The 23122-nt window shown below is 42.9% G+C and overlaps 1 protein-coding gene across 2 annotated transcripts; it reads left to right on the top strand.

Annotated features, from left to right (window-relative positions):
- The first annotated feature begins 948 nt into the window (after window positions 1–948).
- On the top strand, window positions 949–22755 carry Xe7. Of its 2 annotated transcripts, none has more exons than XM_065236613.1 (5): window positions 949–1597; window positions 1682–2142; window positions 2203–2460; window positions 2813–3020; window positions 20834–22755. In XM_065236613.1, the coding sequence occupies exons 1-5, from the start codon at window positions 1403–1405 to the stop codon at window positions 22580–22582; spliced, it is 2871 nt and encodes a 956-aa protein (XP_065092685.1). In that variant the 5' UTR covers window positions 949–1402; the 3' UTR covers window positions 22583–22755. The 2 variants fall into 2 exon arrangements, with proteins under 2 accessions (XP_065092685.1, XP_065092684.1); XM_065236612.1 differs by having other exon boundaries at window positions 1664–2142.
- The last annotated feature ends 367 nt before the right edge of the window (window positions 22756–23122 follow it).

Genomic DNA, 23122 nt, shown 5'->3' with positions numbered 1-23122 from the left:
GGACAACTCACTTCAAAACTTTATCACCGATCTTCCGAGATTGGTTTATTTTGCTTAGCCTATCATATCAGTGGTATACACTGGTAGAATTTTGCACCTTTATGCTTTCCTTTATGTGAATTTAGTGTCGTTTTGAAAGAATATTTTAATGAGTTTCGCTGTGAGATCCTTATTCTCGTAGCCACTTCGAAACTTTAAGTGCGCAAATCGCGGGGCTGTCAACTTGAGTATTTTTGATTCATCTACCCGAATTGAAAAGGTGTACTTTGCATTTTTCTGTATTTAGGTATTTTTAAATTTTGTGTATTTTTGTATTAAAGTGTATTAAATTTTTTATGAAATGCATTTTTCGTTTATAATTTATTTTTGAATTATTTTCGAGTATTTTATTTATGGTATTTGAGTTTTAACGTGTACACATTTACGTATTTTTATGATTTTTTTGAGTATTTTTCGAAATGTGTATTTTGAATTCAGCTGGCTTACGAAGTTGATAACCCCTCGGCACAAATAGCAGCTTCCTCGAAACGTATACCACATTGAAACTGTTACTTCACGTTTGCTGTACTGCAGCACGAGCTGCAGCATACATGAAGTATTAATTTCCGAGATTTGTGAAATTGAAAATTCGAAGTGGAAGTGCATGTATAGCCATTTGTGGATTCTACGAGGAATCACCTTAATCGAACCGCAAAAACTTATAATTAATAAATTTTAATCTTTTTGAGTTGTAATATTTTTTAGAGTGCTTTAATACCAATGATTTAAATCTGATAAAAATGACCAAGTAAAGTCGAACACCCATGAAAATCCGCATTTTCAGCTGTCAAAAATCGTTTGAGAAAAAATAAAAGCGGTGCGTGTGCGGAACGGAGCAAGGAATTTTTCACCATCTTGAAGCGAATGATTAATTAAGGCTCTGAACCATTTGGTGGATTAGTGGACTTAGTGGGAACGCGAATTACGCAAAATTCTGGCTCAACCGATTCTTCAACGTCTGGCTCAAGGTGGAACAGTGCTTATAAAATATAGAGTGACTGCGGGAGTTCATAGCGAGTTCTAAGGAATAAACGGCAGTGTAGCGATTGCGGTTCATCGAGGGGCTTGGACTACGCCTTCCGCCGCACTTGTGACTTGGTGGAAGTGGTACATTCCAACTGTACCGTTTCGGCGCAGGGGATCTGGCAGTGCTTTGATTTTTACAGGAAATACTCGCGTACATTTCGGGTGTATATCTATCTGTGGTTTTGCTAATTTGTTTTGCTTTTTATTTCATTGCTCTCCCTGGGGTGTTTAATTCGACGGGGTCTAATCGAACTTCATTCGTTGGACTATGTGATCGAACTATGATCTGAAATTGTGCGAAAAAAACAAAAACAATCTGTGAATTGAAAAAAAAAAAATGATACAAACCATCCAGGATGTCAGTGACTGTGTGCCGCTGTACTTGCCGCATAGCCTGTATCTTAAACCGTCGGCCAGATTCAATGTGTCGGTGGCTTTGCCGAATGCCATCACTGGCAAAACCATCTCCAACTATGAAGTTATGGAAAAGATGCGTCAGATGATACTGCCGGACAAGTTCTCTGTGTTGAAGGTAAGTGGCTTGTTGAGCCTCTGTATATCGGTAGTATCAGGAGCAGGATTGATAGATTATCAACAGGTTCGATCTTTGTCGCAGGTTTCCAAGAGTACCGTTGGTCTGATCCGGTTCGAAGGCGAGCTGGAGGATCGAAGCAAATTGCGCCATGTGCTGGGACGGCTAGATGGGCGTCCTATTCGATTGCCGGGATTTAGCGAAACGGTGAAGCTGCGAGCTTCGGAGGCAAAAGACGATTTCCCGACCCGACACGATTGGGATTCGTTCTTTCGCGATGCTCGGAACATGGACGAGATGAAAGCCGGAGAACGTCCGGACACGATCCACTTTGCGAATCTACCGATAAAGTGGTTGTGTCCGCGACACATGGAGAATGAAGACAATGCCAAGCCAAGCGAGAGTATTTTCAAGAGAATATTTGAGAAGTTCGGCGATGTACGATGTGTAGACATTCCTATCTGTGATCCGTATAGGTCGCAAATGAAGGCGCACATGTCGGGCATGCAAAAGTTTAGCTTCGATCAGGAGATGTACTTCGAGGGGTGGGTTACTAGTTTATTTTGTTTAAGTCTTGAATCACAACACGTTTTAATTTTATGCAGGTATGTCCAGTTTAGTGAATATGTTGGCTTCGTGAAAGCGATGGATGAGTTTCGTGGGATGAATTTGGTGCGTAAGGAAGTGGACAAGAATTTGTCCGTGTCCATTTCGGTTGATTTCGATCGTACGAAGCACTTGAGTGATTCATCTATCAAGAAGCGCAAAATCGTCCGGGACCGACTGATTGCGGCCGATCGTGAGAAGGAAGATCTGGAGAAGAAACGCACAGCCGAGGAGGATGCCAAGAAAGAACGCGAGAGGTTTGAATCTGACCAATATTCTGTTTTTCATGTTTCTCTTTTCTCTAGTGTAAAATTTGAAGTACTTGCCTACTACTGAATTGCAATGTCTGGAAGTATAAGATGTCTTAGCTTCCACCGACCAGTGACCGGGTTCGGGTTCGGAAGCTTCGATCGTCTTTGCTTTGATCTCCCCTTTCCAGTAGAACTTTTCCAACAGCCGTTGTGCCAAATCTAGATAGAATTCACATTCTTACCAACTGAAAAGTGCAGTGAGATAAAACGAAGAAGTGCAAAGTTTGCGAGGAATCTGTCGTCGTCGGTATCAGCAACGATCAGAGTTCTGTATGGATGCCACTTGTATATTCCACAGAAAGCGCCAAGAGGAACTGCGCAAAACGCAGGACGTGAAACGTTTGCAACGGGAGCAACGACGTAAGGAGAAACACTTGCAGAAGCTGCGGCAGCGGGAAACGGATGAGATCAGCCTGAAGATACTGCAGGAGGAACGAAAGCTGATGGAAACGCAAAGGAAGCTGGAGAGCATTCGACTGATCGATGCGCTGTTTGAGCGGATGAAGGTAAGTTGACGCCCACACAGCAGGAACAAAATATTGATATCGCATCGCAAAACAATGTAGCGGTACATCAACCACGTCCTTATACGGTTGGTGTCCGCGCCATGGAATCCTCTGCGAAAGCATCCATCCGACTTGTGCACTGACAACATTTGGTTAATATCGGTCGAGAGGAGAAGAAAGAACGTTGCTTTGTCGCGTTCAAGGTGTTTATTTCAATGGTTTTGTTACGATTTCTTTCGTACTGTAACCATAGTAAAATTAAGTTTTGTTTCCATTGATTTGTTACATTGTTGTTGTTGTTTTTTTATTTGGTTGGGTTTCAATTATTTAGGGCCGGTTTCTTCACCCATAAATAAAGTTGGACATGTGGTTTAAGGTGAAAGTGATCAAAAATAGTTTTCTCTGAGACATCACCAGATTGGAAAAAGCTCTCGTTGTTTTGTGTGAAATATAAAAATGAAAACATCGACGAGAGCTTTTGCAATCTGAAGTGATGTCTCAGAGAAAACCATTTATGTTATTTTTTTTTATTTACTCACTACTCATTCTTTCACCTTAAGCGTACATCCACCTTACATCTCCCTTGAATGCAGCATATTTGATTTTAATTTGGTAATTTTTTAATCTACCTACTTACCTAACTTGATATAAGGTATCAGATCCTGAACTATCTGGTGTGGTGTGTGACAGGTGTCTCTAAACCTTGCCAGAAAAATCATTTCATCGTTCTTCCAGTGTTAGAAAACCAGCCAAGGCCGTAGACCTCATAATTTTAATTCCGCGGAGGGCTGTTTAGCGGATGACTGTCAGAGCTCCAAAACCGTGACAAAAAGGGAAATCATCAAGCTGGTTTTCGTGTGTTCCAGAAGTCCGGTGGGTCGCATCCGGACTGGATTTTCGATGAAGTGATGGACAGCCATACCGACTGAAAAGACAACGAAAGGTGTTCACTCGCAGCCCAAATATCGTCAGCAGCGTTGAGTGCAAGCGATGTTACGTGTGGGTGAATCTAAATGGAGCCCCAATTCGTTTACAGCTTGACACAGCATCTGACATAACCATCGTGTCCGGACAAGTGTGTTATACCCTGGACAGACCATGGCTTATATCATGTAATATAGGCTGTCTTGCAATCAGCACTCATATATAGGATTTCCAGTGAAAACTAGATGTATGAGTGCTCATTGCAAGACAGCCTATATTACATGATATAAGCCATAGTCTGTCTGGGGTATTACGGTTCCACTGGAACCACATTGGTCAGCCGTTGAATCTGCATTCCGAAGGATCCGCTTACCACTGCACACTGGGCAAAAATTGACAAAACCGCGACAAAATTGTATATCTCGCCTGCCAAACGGTTTCAACATCTTATACATATTCTCAAAGGAAAAATTCTGCTGAATCGATTGGTGGTGGTTTCATAAGCTGGAGACTTTTGCGTACCATGATAGAGGGCCGGGATCAACCCGAGTTCCCGGTAAAGTAGGAAATGCCACTATCTATCGACATAATTTTTCACTTTACTTAACGTATATTACTGGAAATCGATAGTCCTAAGTATATATGGTGTAAAGACACCATATACGCCCTCAGGGAAACTCTGCTGACCTAAAGGAGGACCCGGAACGACCGATAAAGTGGCCACATTATAAAAATGTCCTAGAACCATGTGATTTTTCTATGTTGTTCAGAATCAAGAGATCAAAGCGTATTTAATATGGAAACTATATTTTGGGATATAGTGGCCATATTCTGGTTCTCCGGATAATCTGGATTGACCGATAAAGTGGCCACATTATAAAAAATATCCTAGAATCTTGCGATTTTTTCTATGTTTGTTCAGAATCAAGAGATCAAAGCGTATTTAATATGGAAACTATATTTTGGGGTATAGTGACCACATTCTGGTTCCCCGGATAATCTGGACCAGGATATGGTCATTTGATTCCAAACTATAAATTCCATATTAAATATGTGTTGCGAGAGGCAACAGGTGGGCAGGGATTTCTTCCGTAAATTTAATATCAGAACCCAGAATTTAGGAGTTCGTAGAGATATTATAATTTTCCTGTAAATAGGTTACATAGTTTGTTATAAGGTAGTTTGTCTATATCTATAAGTGTGTTCGGTATTAATTTTATTGTATGTATGTGGTCGGTATCGGTGTAAACTTTAGCTGTTAGTGTTTTACTCACGTTTAGTCCCCTTTCTGTAGTTGTTTTATTTTATCTGTTTTGAGAGTACTGGCTGCAAGCTGTAATATTTGTATTGTTTAGATTTAGAAGAAATTCTTTTATTTATTTCCTTACCGCGATTCCAACTTTGTAGGCTAGTTTTTAGGTTAGATAGTAGCACTATTTAGCAGTAGTACCCTAAAAGCTATTAATTTAGGTTTAGGATAGTTATAGGTTCTATTAAATTTAATTATACTCACTAGATTAGGTAGTAATGTAAGTTCAAATAATAGTAATATTGATAACTTTTAAATCAAACTATATATAATTTAGTATTAAGCAAAACTTTTACACCGCACGGCTTTGTGTACTTTCTTGGCTTTATAGTCTTTGTTTTCCTCATCTGACACTTACCCCGATCGATGATAGACCTACCAAATTCTCGTTGTCATTTAGCCGTCACAGGCGATCGCATGCCAGGGTTGCTTTCGCTCGATCAAACGAGGGGCCTGCTGGATTGTGGAGATGCGCAGCCAACTAGGGATGGCCAACACTCCCCCCAGGTAAGCCGGACGTCTGGTCGGCTTGCTCCTCTCCGCGTCGAACATCCAGGACCGCCAGTTTGGCCACAGGGCGATCGTATATGCCGGTCGATGTCCTTACTGTAGCTGACCTGATTCGACCATCTTTGCCTGGTTGCGTTGCGATGACTCTACCTTTCGGCCAAGAATTCCGGGGCAGGTTGGAGTCCACGATGATCACCACGTCGCCTCGGTCAATCGGCTTCGAATCGACGAACCATTTCGTCCGTCTTGTAATGTCCGGGAGATAGTCCGATAGCCAGCGCTTCCAAAACTGATTGGCCAGCGCTTGTGATGTACGCCAGTTTTGTTTGAGAAGGGCGCCACTGTCATCCAGCGAGGTAAACGGTTTCGAGCCATCCGACGACCCCAGAAGAAAGTGGTTCGGTGTGAGTGCAGGTGACGACTCGTTATCGATAGGCACGTGAGTGAGTGGTCGGGAGTTCAGCGTGCTTTCAACTTCCGTGAGTAGGCTCCTCAGCACTTCTTCGGATGGCTTCCTTGAAGGGCAGATGGCCATCAGATTTTTCTTCAGGCTCCGGATTAGCCGCTCCCAACTGCCACCCATATGGGGAGCCAGAGGTGGGTTGAAGGTCCAGCTCGTCTCCGTGGTTACGAATTCCTTCATAACCTGTTCGTAGTCGACTGCTTCTTGCAGGTTCTTGAGTTCACGGCTGGCGCCAATGAAATTGGTACCCCGGTCGCTCCGAATAGTCCTTGGAGTTCCGCGTCGGCCCATGAAACTTCTAAGAGCAATTATACATGAGCTGGTGCTTAGCGAGTTGGCCAACTCTATATGGATCGCCCGTGTCGTAAGACAGGTGACGATCATTCCCCATCTTTTCTCCGTTCTTCTTCCGATAACAACTTCCATGGGACCGAAGTAGTCAACGCCGACATGAGTGAAAGGGCGTGTGAAAGCAGCTAGCCGTTCCGCTGGGAGGTCCGCCATGATTGGAGGTTGTGGAATCGAGGACTCGTTTTTGCATCGCTGGCAGCCCTTCCTTGTCGCCGCATACTTAACGCGAATGCGAGGAATGACGTACTTTTGACGAAGTTCGTTCACTATGGCTTCGTGGTTTTGATGGTGGAATTTTTCGTGGTAGTGGGCGATTAACAGGGAGGTAACAGTGTGGTCGTTAGGAAGGATCACTGGGTTCTTCGTTTCTTCGGTGGCGTACTGACAGGCGGCTATTCTACTCCGCATTCGCATTACGCTGCGATCGTCTAACCAGGGTGTCAGCTTGTATAAACGGCTGCTTTTAGGAAGGGTTCTATCTGGTGTATCACTGCGGTTGTTCAAGAAGAAGGCTACTTCATCGGCATAACCTTCTAGTTGAGCTAGGCGAAACAGAAAACCTTCAGCAGCATACAGTTCGTCTCTAGATAGCGGTCCATTTTCAGCTGGCTTGTTTGTACTCCTTCGACGGCAGTTTCCGACAAAACGGTGAACGTAAGCAACCACATTGATGAGCTTCTTCCAGCTAGAGAACTTCGAGACGATAATCATAGGATCGGACAAGGAGAGATGTGCCACGAAGGAGGGTCGTAACTCGTTGTCTGTAGGATCTGACTTCGACGAGACTTTCGGCCAATCCGATTCGCTACGGTAGAGAAAATCGGGACCTCTGAACCACCTGGATTCGGGAGTAAGATCAGGTTGTGTATCCCACTTGGTACCATCATCTGCAACGTTTAGTTTTGTCGGTACCCAAAACCAATCTTCCGCTTCTGTAACGTCGAGTATTTCACTTACACGATGTGCCACGTACGTGCTGTATCGTCGATGATCCGAATTGATCCAGCTGAGCACATCACGAGAGTCGGTCCAGAAGAATTCATGATGTATCGTAGTCTGAAGGGTTTGCGTAACCGACCTTGCTAATCTTGCTCCTATGAGAGCTGCTTGCAGTTCCAGTCGTGGGATGGAGTGGAACTTCAGGGGGGCCACCCTTGTCTTGGCTGCAACTAAAGAGCAGCATACGACGCCATTGTGTTCGAAACGGAGGAACATGGCGGCGGCTATACCGTTTTCGCTGGCGTCTACGAACATATGTAGCTGTACTTTACAGTCACTGGGGATCATCGAAGATCGAAGACACCGTGGTATTCTGACGCTTTCCACCTGCGGCAACACTTTCAACCATCTGGCCCACTTCTCGTACAAGGAATCGCCGATTTCTTCGTCCCATTGAACTCCGGCACGCCACACTTCTTGAAGAAGAATTTTCAAGAACATCAGGAAGTGAGAAATCAGTCCAAGGGGGTCGAAGATAGTCATGAGGACTTGGAGCATCTGACGTTTTGTGGGTCGACAACGACCGGTGAGCAGATCGGGATTGTAGCGATTCCATCCGATTTTGTATACGAATTCGTCGGCTGTTGTGCACCACCACATCCCTAGCACTTTCTCGGTAGCCATCGGTCCCATCGACATATCCATGTTCTTCTCCGTAGTACTGCTTTCGCTCAGCGCGTTTAACACCTGGCGTGAGTTGCTCACCCAGTTGCGTATTTCGAAGCCACCTGCAGAATGTACTTGCCGAACCTCTTGCGCAAGGCGAATGGCATGCTCAGGCGTCTCGGTGCTAAACATCGCATCGTCCACGTAATGCCGCTTCTTTATGACATCAGCTGCCTCAGGAAACTCTCCAGCAAACCGGTCCGCGTTAATATTTTTTACATACTGGGCACTAGCTGGGGAGCAGCTAGCGCCGAATGACATTACATTCATTACGTAGACCTGGATTTTGCCAGTCTTGTCCGTCCAGAAGAACCGCAGACACTGTTGATCTTCCAACCGCATAAGGATCTGGTGAAACATTTCCCGTATGTCCCCAGTGACGCCAACCCGGTATTCACGGAATTGCAACAATATTGCAAAGAGTGAACACAGCTGATCGGGACCTGTTAGCAGCGCAGAGTTCAGGGAAACGCCAAATACTTTTGCAGCTCCGTCCCACACAATCCTTATTTTGCCAGGTTTATTGGGGTTAAAAACTGGAAAGATTGGCAGATACCATACTTTTGGGTAGTGTTTGTTTAACTCTTCATCTGACAGTTGGCGAACATATCCCTTAGCCAGATAATCAGACATCTTCTCATTCAGAGCACTGGCTAACTCCGGATCCTTCTGCATTCGCTTCTCGAGGCCGTAGTGTCGACGTAATGCCATTTCTTTACTATCTGGCAGACGAACACCATCATAGCGCCATAGTAGTCCAGCCTCATACCGGTTACCTTTGAGCTTGGTTAGAGATCGGAGAAGTGAGACGGCTCGTTGATCGTCTGTTGACAGCAGATCTTTGCTCGTTTTCATGATGCCTAGACTGTCCATCGAAAAGTATTCCTTAACCATTTGATGTACGTCTTCGTCGGATTGATGGCTGCACTCGCAGGCGTGGAACGTATAGTGGACAAAGTTTGAGGTGTTACTAGTACCACATCCCCCGCAGATTGTCCAGCCAAGTCTGGTTTTCACGGCTATAGGTTGATCCAAACTTCCCTCCTTACTTTTCAACACCAGACCAACTGAAGCGTGCTTCAGGCCGATGAGGATTTGTGGACGAACGTTCGTATAGGATCCGATCGGCAAATTTCGACAGTGTGGGTACTGTTGCGCAATTTCCTCCATTTTAAGGGATTGGCATGGTAGTAACAACTCTTTCACCGTTCGAACTCCATTTAGTTGGTACTCCTTAGCGTGGTTCTGCGTACCAGTTATTTTCAGATCCACTACGCGTGAGCTCTTCTCGTTGCGCTCAGTACCACCTGTCCATCGAAGGCAGAGCGGGTTGATAGGGCCATTTAGCTTCAGTTGGTCAGCTAGATCTTGGTCCAACAAAGTCACAGCTGAGCCCTCGTCGAGGAAGGCGTAAGTTTGGACAGCTTCACCGTTTCCGTACAGAATAACGGGACGATAGCGGAACAGTACGGCATTTGCAGCGGACTGGTGGGTGTTACATCCATGTGCTGCGCTGGGTCCAGCTTGTGGGGCTGCGGGTGGTGCTGTAGTTGCCGGGTGGCTCGATGCAGGGTGTTGGGATCTGTTGTCGTTATGGAGTAGCTCGTGGTGATAGAACGCACAACCATTTCTTCCACATGGCTTCGTGTCACATCTCCCTTCGTGACGGCGGAGACAGCGGCGGCATAGTCCAAACTCCCTTACAGCAGCCCACTTGGAATCTCGAGAGAGTTGAAGGAAACGTTTACAGATCGATGCAGACTTGCATCTTCCATCACATACGGGGCAGCTATCGACGCCTGGTGTTGTCTTTTTAGAGCTATCACCGTCAGATTTGTCCTTCGAAGATTTCGTAAAGTTCCCTGTATAGCATTCGGAGTGAGTGTGCAGGAAAGTGCTGGTCTTCTTTGACGAATTGGTTGCGATTTTCGTTGGACAGCTTGGCTGTACTATGGCTGGTATCGTTAAAACACTCGCAGCCTCGGCGAGCGAGAATATCCATTCACCAAATGTTGCTAGGTTTACCCTTGGAAGTTGTAAGCGATATCGGGCCCATTCCAGCTTCAGGGTAGGTGGTAGCTTGATTACTAACTGGTGGAGGAGGGATACATTATACAAATAGTCATCTAATCCACATGCATCTACGGTTGCACAAAAGTTCTGCACCTTGACCGCAAGATCCACTAATGCCTCCAGTTTATCCTCCTTGATCGTTGGAATTGCGTTTATTTTCACGATCAATGAATGAATGATCGCTTCAGGCTGACCATACAGTACTCTTAACGTGTTGATTACACTTGACACGTTCGTTGGGTGCATCAAGCAGCTTTTAACAGCTTCGTACGCCTTTCCCTTGAGGCATTTCTGCAAGCGGATCATGTTTTCCTCGTTTGAGTATCCACACATAGCGGTGGATCTCTCAAACGTTGAAAAGAATATCGGCCAATCCTCAGGGTTCCCAGAGAAAGGAGGAAGATCCTTAGATACAGCTTGTCGAGCAGCGAGTTGGCTATGCGAAGGAGGACAAGTATTGTACCAAGTATTTCGTTGAGTTCGATTAACCGAAGCAGCGGAAGACGTATGCTGTATTCCCGTGGGGAGGAGATTGGGGGCTACCCTGGAAGAACTTCTGACACCACACAGCGGAGAACTGTTTGGGTTTCTCGGACCTGATCGACTAGTGATCAATTGACGTTGGTCTGCATATGGTTCAGAATGTTCTGGTGCACTGATGTTGTGATCTACCCTATTGTGTCCTACAAGAACTAACCGACGGTTTCCGCCTGCTGGGTTCGGATGAGCGGTGGAGTGTTCTTCAGGATTAAATGGTTCTGTTGCACCTCCAGCTACGTTTTCGTCAGCCACCTGGTCGTTTATTTCTTCGACCCACTTTCTCACCCGGCTGCTAGATTCGCTGTGGTTCGAGCTTGTCCGGTCTGTCATTTGCTCTAACAGCTCGTACTTATCCTTCAGATAATCACGGAATTTATCGGCTTGCGCTTCTTCGAAGGCTCGTTCCTCCTCCAACTTCAGTAGCTGCAACTTCAGTCGTGATTGTGATGACACCTTGGAAGATGCTGGCCTTTGGATGGATTCCTTCGTCTTCACTGAATGCGCTTCCTCACTGGCAGGTGCTACTACCACCTTTGGCACCATGTTACGTTGCTCCTGCTGGCTGTTTCGATCCACAGAAGATGGTTTGGAGCTTCTCGTCCGTTCTTCGATGACACTAACCTTAGAGCTGACATGTCCTTCTCGATGATTCGATGACGAAGACTGCAGCTGAGTTTCCTTGGCAGTTTGGCACTCGTGACAAACCCAGCTCTGGTTTTCGACTTCGTTAGTAACGCCCACACACGCAAAGTGGCTCCACTTATCACACCCATCGCATTGGACCATGTCCGTCGTATCAGGATTGTCGCAGTCCTGACACGTACACGCTTGGTTACAGAAAGGGGACTAAACGAAAATTATAAAATGTTGCGAGAGGCAACAGGTGGGCAGGGATTTCTTCCGTAAATTTAATATCAGAACCCAGAATTTAGGAGTTCGTAGAGATATTATAATTTTCCTGTAAATAGGTTACATAGTTTGTTATAAGGTAGTTTGTCTATATCTATAAGTGTGTTCGGTATTAATTTTATTGTATGTATGTGGTCGGTATCGGTGTAAACTTTAGCTGTTAGTGTTTTACTCACGTTTAGTCCCCTTTCTGTAGTTGTTTTATTTTATCTGTTTTGAGAGTACTGGCTGCAAGCTGTAATATTTGTATTGTTTAGATTTAGAAGAAATTCTTTTATTTATTTCCTTACCGCGATTCCAACTTTGTAGGCTAGTTTTTAGGTTAGATAGTAGCACTATTTAGCAGTAGTACCCTAAAAGCTATTAATTTAGGTTTAGGATAGTTATAGGTTCGATTAAATTTAATTATACTCACTAGATTAGGTAGTAATGTAAGTTCAAATAATAGTAATATTGATAACTTTTAAATCAAACTATATATAATTTAGTATTAAGCAAAACTTTTACACCGCACGGCTTTGTGTACTTTCTTGGCTTTATAGTCTTTGTTTTCCTCATCTGACACTTACCCCGATCGATGATAGACCTACCAAATTCTCGTTGTCATTTAGCCGTCACAGGCGATCGCATGCCAGGGTTGCTTTCGCTCGATCAAACGAGGGGCCTGCTGGATTGTGGAGATGCGCAGCCAACTAGGGATGGCCAACAATATGCTTTCATCTCGTGATTCTGAACAAACAACAGTTCTAGGACAATTTTTATAATGTGGCCACTTTATCGGTCGTTCCGGATCCTCCTTTAGGCCATATATACTTAGTACTATCAATTTCCAGTAATATACGTTAAGTAAAGTGAAAAATTATGTCGATAGATAGTGGCATTTCCTACTTTACCGGGAATTGGGTTGGTTCCCTCTATCTAGGTACGCAAAATTCTGAGACTACCACCAATCGATTCAGCAGATATTTTCCTTTGAGAATATGTATAACATGTTGACTGAAACCGTTTGGCAGGCGAGATATACAATTTTGTCGTGGTTTTGTCAATTTTTGCCCAGTGTGCACTGATCGACCTTATCGACAAATTCAACCTTTGTTCATTTTCATTAATTTCCGTAACTAGTTGACGTTAGTTCGTTACGGATGACGGACCCGAAGCTGTTCAGTGATACACTGAGACTTTGTTCGAATACTAAGGTCCAGCTCATACTGAGGGGTGCATGCAGGGTTGTTTTCCGGTCTCGGACGCTATGTTGTAAAAGTGGAGGAAGAGTTCGACCATGGTGTTTGCACGTGCTGATTCACGTGCTGGTAAGCCTGTCGTTTGCAAATCCATGGTTTTAGCATGATGTAAACAATTTTTCGGTGTTCATTACATTGGTGTTTCAATTTCTGGCACAAACTTGATCGGAGTAAGGCCTGTGCTCGAAAAAAAATGCACCAGACAAAAATGTTCGCCAAAAATTTATTTCAAGTCGGATTTTCTTGAAAGTTTCAGGGAATGGATTATGTTTCGGCATAATTACTTTATTTAATTTCCTTTCCATCGCTGAAAGCCCGCACCTTTCCCTTAAGACCCCTCATTACATTTTGTGTAATGGTGGAGCCGACCTTTTTGGTCACTTTCATCCATTCTTTCTTCAACTCCAGCTCATTCTTAAACACCTTGGACGATTTTCGAACTTTGGCCTTCATTATGGCCCAAAATCTTTCCACCGGACGAATCTCTGGTGAATTTGGGGGGTTGGCGGTTTTTGGTACAAAAACAACGTTTTTGTCTCTGTACTAATCCAACGTCGATCGCGCGTAATGGCATGATGCCAGGTCCGGCCAAAATAATGTCTCGCCTCCGCAACAGATGCTTCTGGAGGCACCCGCTGCGGTAAATTTCGCTGTTGATGGTACCCATTGTGATGTACGGTTTACTCAGTTTACCGCATTGGCATATGGCCTGCCAGAGCAAGTATTTTTTGGCAAATTTGTCCACTTTCTTCTTCCTTATGTCTTCCGGAACATCACACCGTGATTTGGCAACGTAGAACTCCAGCCCCGGTATCAAGGTTGCAAATACTCATTTCACCTAAAACAATGTTTTTTTTTTTAATTATGAAATTATTAGATGCTATGATCATATTTTGAATTGGTAGGATACAAGAAGAGGTTGCAAAGAATGTGTTTGACATGTTAAACCTGTTTATTTCACTTCATGAGAGTCACAATCAGCGATTTTTCAAAACACTCACTCACTCACTCAGCGATCGGAAATTTACAGGTTTTATGTTTCAAACGCATACTTTGTAACCTCTTCTTGCAAGTTACAAGTAAAACATGCCATCATACCATATTTTGGTTTTATTATTCCGAAAAACATTATTTTAGCTGAAATGAGTATTTGCAACCTTGCCCGGTATCTACTTTGCGTCTGCCTTGATGTAGGTTTCATCATCCATAACCACACACATCAGTTTCGTTAACCACTCTCGATACAGCTTCCTTGTGCGGGATTTGGCCGCCGTATTTTGTTGATCACGCCGGTTCGGTGCCTTCCGAACCTTGAATACACGAAGCCCAGCTCATTTCATGGTTTGCTGAACGAACCAGGCGGAACACTTTGCCTTCAGAGTCGCGTCGCGAATCGAAAGGTTCGGATTACGCTTGAAATAATCCAACACCTTCCGGGCCTGCACAGGGTCAGCTGTCTTCGATTTTCTTCCACTTCCAGCCCGCCGCTCGGTCGTCTGGGGCTCCTTAAACGATTTTACCACTCGAGACACAGTTGTATGGGTGATTCTCAGTTGTCTTCCGATCCATCTCATGGTTGCAGTCGGATTTTCATGACGGCGCGCAAAATTCTCCGGCGATTTTCTTCTTGTTTCGATGACATCTCAATAACCCCTGAACCGATTGATATGAAATTTTGCACATGTAAACAATTCACTCCAAACTAGTTATACCCAGATTTTCATCAATTTTTACCCACGGATAAAAATGGTGCATTTTTTCGAGGGGGCGACTCTATCTACGATGCAAAAAAGATTGTGTTTTGCTGTGGCTAGCTGCGCACACGCTGAGTAGATAGAAAGAAGATTGATGACGATTCTGAAGATTTCCTGCAAAAAATTGATGAGCGATGTAAGTAGATGCGACAAATGAAAGAAGATTGTTCGAAGATTGATTCGCTAGTGTGAGATTTGTTGAGCATCTAAACTTGAGATTTAGATGTGTCGTCCCTCTCGCATTTTTTTCGAGTACAAGCCTTACACCAATTTTGGGTAATCAGCATTATGAGCCAGCACTACACGGTAACCGCAAAAAACTCTTTTAAGTACGTAATTTTTAAGGAAAATGGGAGTACCCATAAAATGAGTAACGTTTTACGCATTTATGAGTAATTACTAGTACAAAAAGCATTCAACTTTCGTCAGCATGTTGAGGTACAACTTCCTGGCACGGGTTTTGGCGGACTTGTTCTGCTTCTCGTCGCGATTAGGGGCCTTTTGTACCTTGAACGTTCGAAGCCCAGCCTTAGTTTTGGCCTTCTGGACAAAACTTCGGCTTAGGTGCAGCTTCTTAGCCACATCCCTAACGGAGGCGTTCGGATTTCGGTTGAAGGCCCCAACTACGCGGTTGTGATTTTTGGTGTTGTACGGAATACTTTTTCCTTCACTTCTGGGCTTCCGATCGGTGGTCAACCGTTCCTCGAACCGCTTAATCACTCTCGACACCGTGGAATTCGCGATTCCCAACGTTTTAGCGATGGAACGATGCGAGAGATCCTTGTTCTCGTGATGAATGCGCAAGATTTTATCACGCACGAGCTGTTCTTTCGACTCCATTTCCGCGAGTTTTGATCACAGGACTTTAAAACTTGCAGGATGTAAATAATGCACTATGAACTAAATCCACCCAAATTTTCATTAAATTCTACCAAACGGTTAAAAAGTTAGAGCAATTTCATAGTGTGGCAATTTCATCGTGGACACCCTTTAGCTTTTGCGTGCAAGAATTCAGTTTTTTTTTTTAATTTTGTAAAGCATATGTTTAGAAATTAGAAAATTTAGTACATTGAGAAAGTGTTAGAAATTTTAGAAGTCTCTAATTTTAGATAATAGGGTAGAGAACTACTTCGGCCGAATCGCCCATTTTGGGCATATCGAGCAGAAAATTTCAAATAAATCCATGATTTCAGAGTTCGTGTTTCACAAACCCTACGATGTGGGTAGTTTCGGAACGGAGACGACGCGTAGATGCTGAAAACCGATTATCGACGCATTTTGTAGGGTATTTAACACGTCTTCTGAAATCGGAAGCCATTATCTTGAATTTCAAGATGGCATCGGACATCGATTTCCGGCCTCTAGATGTCACCTTGATTCTAAAAATACCAACATTACTTCGAGGGGGACGACTCTATCTACGATGCAGGTGGTGTGGTTAGTTGCGTGCACGCTGAGTAGATAGAAAGAAGTTTGATGACGATTCTGAAGATTTCATATAAAAAGATGATGCGCGATGCAAGGAGATGCGAGAAAGGAATGAAGATTTTTCGTAGATTGATTTGCTAGTGTCAGATTTTTCGATCATCTAGAAGTGAGATTTAGATGGGACGCCCCCCTCGCATTGATCGATATTTGACAGTATTTCTAAACCATAGCCGCCATCTTAGATTTTAAAATGGCGTCACACATCGGTTTCTAGGCTCTAGACGATACTGGGATTTCGAAAATACCCATATTTATGGGTATTTGACAGTATTTTCCACTTTTTCCGAAACCAGAAGTCGCCATTTTGGATTTCAAGATTGCGTATGACATCCCCGTTGACACTTTTGATCAAATCGAAAGCCGCCTTCTTGGATTTAAAAATGGCGTCGGATATCGATTTCCGGCTTCTAGACGTTACCCTGATTCTAAAAGAACCGTATGTATTCGATAAAATTTCCCACTTTTTCTTAAACCGGAAGCCCCCATCGTGGATTTCAAAATGGTGTTGGACATCGATTTTCATTCTCTAGACGTTATCCCGATTCCAAAAATACCCATATTGATGGGTATTTGACAGTATTTGCCACTTTTTTTTTCTGAAATTGGATGCCACCTTTTTGCATTTCAAAATGGCGTCGAATATCAATTTTTATTCTCTAGACGTCAACCCGATTCCAAAAAGACCCATATTGATGGGTGAGCATCAGTATTTCCCACTTTTTATGAAATCAGTTGCCATCTTGGATTTCGAAATGGCGTTGGTCTCTAGGCGTTACAACGATTCGAAAAAATCCCATATTGGTAAGGAAAACAAACAATCCGACAATGATAAATTTAACATCCACGTGCACAGAATCTACACTGATCTACACTGATAAATTGAACTATTCCCATTTTGCTTGAAATTTAATCAATTTGACATTAAACTCAGTTTAATCATATCGAAAGATTAAAAACTAATCCTCTCTTTCTAAAAAAATAAGCATCTGATATTAATCCCAGTTTAATCACCGACAAACCGACATGAAACTTAAACTTAACTCTTGAGCGACAATCCATAACGGCCGATTCAAATGTGCAGCGATCCCATCTGTCAAAACCATCCAGCTTTCCATGCTCGGTAATGGCGGCCTGTTTGTATGAATAAATGTATCCTTCACTGTGCTTTTTGACACTATCTGGATGTTCGAATTTCAACCCCTTCCCTTTCCCTCTCCCAGGAACAGAAGAAAATGGAACAACATACGCCCTCCAGTTAGTGTCAAAAAGCACAGTGAAGGATACATTTATTCATACAAACAGGCCGCCATTATCGAGCATGGAAAGCTGGATAGAAATGTTTTATCTAGATAAAAATAATATGTCCGAAATAGATTAGACACGAACAAACTCATAAATTTTCTACGCGTGTTTTGTACGCGTGCCTAGGATAAATATTTTCCGCGAACACGGCGGCAGATGTCGGTTTTGTGCTTTGATAAGAAATTTCTTTGTAACTTGTATTATCATTCAAGTCAGTTTGTCGGTGGTTTAATCATGGTTGATTAGATAGTAGATTATATTTTTTTGAATAAATTTTAATAATTTCTGATTCTATTTTAATCATTTTTGATTGAATTTTAATTCTTTTTGATTATATATCAGTATTGAAAAAGAATAAAATTTAATACTGGAAAGATTATTTCGATTTTAATCATGCATGACTACTGCCGAAGTAATCATGACTCGGACTCAATAAGGTGAAGCGGGAATCTGCATACTTTTGCACATGCACATGCGCTTAAATGAACCGAGTACACTGAACCAAATTGTCCATACATTAATGTATGATTATTGCTTCACTTGAGCCCCATACGGATTATTTTTCTATTTGTGAAAGATTATCATTCTCTGATTCAGCTCTCAAAGCACAGAAGAACTGAATAACATTAATTCTAAAACAGGATGATTTTCGTTCTGCACGCTGTAAACCATTAGCATGATTATCATCCATTCTTAGGAAGACTTGAAATGAACAAACCGTATGATTAACATTGAGATAGATACGGACTCGTCATACAGTTTCAAAATAAATTGTCATGCAACGTTTAAATGAAATATAAGTGCAATCTGAATGAAAAATATATGGAAGCAGAAAGCTTATTTTACTGTTTAAAAATTGTGATCATAACGAAATATATCTCTTCTAAATTGTTGGAACTGTTAATTAATGTTGTAAATGAAACACTTCTGTTTTATAAGCTGAACAATTGTTTTATTCATTTATGATAAAACAACCACACTAAATGCTGCACTGGGCCGGCCTCGCCCCTGGCGTCCCCATCGAACAGTGGATTCGCCGGTTCGGACTCGTCATCCACGGAATCGAACCCAATCACGTTCTGTAGGAACTTGTGCAATTTAGGATGTTGGCTCGGGTTGTTTGTGGCCTCAAAAAGCAGTTTGAAAATGTTGTCCAAAATCTGCTAAACGAGCTCATCAGCTGGTTGGTCTTGAAGATATCACTGGAAGATAAACTTGTTTTGTTAGAATCGTATTGCTTGAAACAAAGGACCTCCCTCCCAGTAACTTACTGAAGTCTAGGAATTTGAATCAACCAGCGGATGTTGTTTCTGTCGATGGCCACTTGGCCAGTTTGTAAAACTCCACTCGTTCGGCGACTTGCCGTAGTACGAAAGAGGCAGTTCGGCGTTTTGGTACTTGCTTTCCTCAAAGTCGCTGACCACCTCCTCGAGGGGGGGCTGGATCGCGAACAATCCACGGGCACTGAAGCATTCGAATCAAACGGGAACGGAACGAGTAGATATTTTTTTGCCACATGAATCCGAAAACTTTTTTCTCGTTCGCTTTTTGGTGACACTCCCCGTGGTATGCGAAAAAACTGTGTATTGCTATTCGAGAGAGACGCAACAAACTGCGAAAAAATGGTAAGGCCAAAACGCAATGGGAGACTGAAACGATATGAAAATGAATCGTATGACAGTTGTTGTATGATTTTCGTTATGGGGTTCACTTGGATGATTTTAGTGCATTTCTGTTCTTGAATTCATTTATTGTTAATACCTTTCAAAATTTGAACGGTACTTCATTAAGTGGTTGATGTTATTTCCTTTTATGATATGTATGATGAATCATCCCATTTAATGTCAATTATCAGTCAATCGGGTATCTCATATTATTTTCGATGTTAAAGAAATCGAATAGCTCTGAATGATTAATCATGCAATGACGACATGGTAAATTCGCTCAGTGTAAACAATCAACAAAAGTCAGAAAAACTGCGCGAATTTAGATCGAAGAGCATCGCTTCAATACGAAAGTAAGTTCATTTGACAATGAAAGGAAACGAAACAGCTTGAAGCAGTTCTGTTGATGTTGAAGGTGATCTGCAAGATCTGCTCGAAGAGAAGACACAATTACTTCTGTTGAAATCTCTTAAAAAAGTGTATTTTTTTTTATTTTTTTTTAGAATATTAGATTAAATGCTATCAGTTCGGGTTTCCCTAAATATTAATTTTTCCGCTGTTCAAGATTTCAAACAAAATAATAACTTCACGGTTTGACACAAAACTAGCAAATTGACAATGTAATCGCACTTATTTAAAATAATTTCAGTGTACTAACATTGATGAAACTTTAAATTTGCGTTCTATTTTTAATGCAGATTTCGAATATGCCTTTACCTCAATACCCTTAAAGTAACCTATTGAATCGCACTGATTTTTCATACTTGCAGATCCCTTGTCATTTTCGTGAAATTAAGTTAACATCATTGGGCATGATCATCACGTAACTTTGATCTGAATTTCGTTTAACATTCAAGTGACATCACGTAAATTCTACGTGGATTACGTAGCAATTATTGAAGTTGAATGTTTCAAAGGTTACGTGATTTTTAACGTAGCATTGATTTGAAGAATTTTGTGAGTGTACTGACTCTTCTCCTTCATCTTTAATCCGACAAATGAGAAATTTTCTGTGGATCAGCAATATTGTTCAATTATTCAAATACCAACAATATACACACAGACAAACAGACGTAACTCTTATTGTGTATCTTCGTTCACGCATTTAATGGTTGATTTGAATATTATCAGTTCCGCGAACTATTCGTCGCAGCGCTGGCATCGGATCACTTTGACGTCTCTATACAGTCTATAGAACTTTTATGCAATATTGTTTGCGAGTTAGCGAGCAAGCTTGTTTTCCGCGAGAAGCCCGAGAGATGTCGTTACTGAGGTCCTAAGTTTGGAGATACTATGTTTTCAAAGAAAAACTTTTTCAAAGAGTTACGTCTGTTTGTCTGTGATATACAGATCATGGGCAAGCAATCAAACGTGGTACACTCTTCGAAAGAGATCGACATTATCTCCACTAAGCTGTGAGTATAAAAAGTACACAAATTGTAAAGACATTCCCAGGTATTTTCAGCAGTATTTTGATCAGCAGGCTGATTCGACAGCACGTCCCCCCAGGTTTAAATTTGTTACCGCACTATAAGGAACATTTAATCGATGATATCAATATTTTATTTCCTTGTGTTAGGAAAAAAAAAAAAACGTTTCAATTGACTTCCCTTTTTACAGCTCAAACAAACAATGCTCGCGGGTAAACTTTCCACGGTCGCATCTTCCAACAAATCCTCCAATTCCACCAACAAAAAAGCGGACAAATTGATGGCCGCCCAGCAAAAGGAAATCGATAAAATGCGCCAACGAGTGAAGGAAGTGAAGGATGGCAATCTGCTAAAAAATTTTCTTGGGACATCCGGTCGCAGCTCTTCGAACCGATCCCGCTCACCGAGCATTAACACCATCAGTTCGGACGATAGCATACTCAATGATTATCCTACGGATGCGAGAGCCAAGAAGAAGAAAAAGAAGAAGCCTGTCTCGGACGGCAGCTCTACTGGGTCGGGATCTTCAGATGATGAACAAAGGCAGCCGCAAGAAACAGCAGCAGCAACAATCGGTGCTGCTGTGCCGTATCCTCCGGTTCCGTCAGCTATGCCTCCGGGGGCTTACCCCGGAATGTACCCGGGATTCGATTGGGCTGCTATGGGTTACGCATATCCATATGATCCTTACTACGCACAGAGGGCAGAGTACTATGCCAGTGCAATGGCATACCGTGGATTTCGCGGTACTCCTCGGGGAGGAAGATTTCCAAGAGCACGAGGACGTGGTGGTTACCGTGGCCGAGGAGGGTACGGTTACTATCGAGATGATGGTTATGGTGATTACGATTATCATGATCGTGAACGTGATAGATCCAGATCTTATTCAAGACCCAGGTCAAGGTCGAGATCACGATCGAGAACGCGTCGTCGTAGGTCCCGTTCCAGAAGTCGAAGCCGCGGTCGATCACGAAGCCATAGCCGATCCCGTCGTTCCAGAAGCAGAACTCGATCATCTCGATCTCGATCTAGATCCAGATCGTCTTCGAGGCGACGATCCCGTTCTAAATCGAATCGCTCGAGATCAAGAACTCGCCGATCTGATTCGAGGTCTAAACAACCGGTACAGATGTCCAAACCCACGGCTAAACACCTTGCTTCCACTATGAGAGATTCACGATCCAAATCAAAGTCAAAGTCAAAATCCAAATCAAAATCAAAATCAAGATCAAGATCGAGATCGAGATCACATTACCGTCATCGTTCGAAGCACCGGCGCCGATCGCATCACCGTCGATCTTATTCGAAGGAACCGGAAGACGAGACAGTTCCCGAATCTTTCCGGAAGCATCGAATCGTACTGCAAACGGACAAGCTGGTGAGAAGTGCAAAAGAAATCGAAGAAGAGGTTCGTGTACATCTGCGAAAGCAACAAGAAGAAGAAGAACGTCTTCAGAAGGAAGCGGAGGACACAATTCGCGGTAGTAATGCCTTCGAAGCTGCCACAGAAGCGAGCAACAACCACAAACGATCGAGGCGACATTCTCGTACAAAATCGCGGTCCCGGTCCAAGTCTCCGCCTCAACTGTACACAAAAAGTCCTTCCCCGTTCAAGACCAAGTCGCGCTCCTGTTCTCCGGGAAAAAGCCGCAAAGGACGAAAAGAATCGCCCAAATCCAGGGAGGAGAGAAAACCATCCAGATCGAAGTCTCCCCCGAAGGAGAAATCCTCCAGGGATAAGCATCGCCGGAACTATTCTCGTTCGAAATCGCCGAACGAACCAGACAAGGACGTTCGGAATCATGACAGCAGCGAGCGAAGCCTCCGTCGACGAGACAAGTCACATTCTGAGCGATCTGATCGCAAACGGAAGTCGAGATCGGCGGATAGCGCCAGGATTGCATCGCCCAGACGAAAACCTAAAGTTGAAAGCCCCTGAAGGGCAAATCTTCATTTTAACTATTTTTTTTTCTCGTTTTGCTTGTAACTAATGATTGAAGTTCATTTAAGTTCTAAGAGGAAATGGCTTGAGATCAGACCAGTAAAATAATGTTGTAAATGTAGAGACTTGAAATGGGCTCTAAGCTTCTCATAGGATATAATACACCGGAAAGTAACAAGGTTGTCGATTTGTTTAATGTTTCTGTGCTATTGAAATCCTTGTTGGCTATCATATATCACCAAGCAATATTTTGATTTAATACTTCTATAGCGCTACTGTGAGAAGACACCACTGAAAGAAAATAGGTAGGTAGCCAGAGTAACAATTTTGGTTTTATGATTTGATATTTTTAATTGTTAAATATTTGTACCTATACTTTTACAGTACTTGTTCGCTAACTGGGCTAAAAGCGCAGCCCAGTTAGCGAATTCCACTCGCTAACTGGGCTGGCTTGTTAAACGTCAAACAACACTGAGGGGATCTTCAATGAATTGCTAAATTCACGTTAAACAATTTCACGTGCATTGAATTGAAACA

This window comes from Ochlerotatus camptorhynchus, unplaced genomic scaffold (genome assembly GCF_037179485.1).
Source record: "Ochlerotatus camptorhynchus isolate MF236.1 unplaced genomic scaffold, CSIRO-AGI_Acam_v1.1 ptg000557l, whole genome shotgun sequence".
NCBI lineage: Eukaryota > Metazoa > Arthropoda > Insecta > Diptera > Culicidae > Ochlerotatus > Ochlerotatus camptorhynchus.
This window is presented reverse-complemented; position numbering and strand designations above follow the sequence as displayed.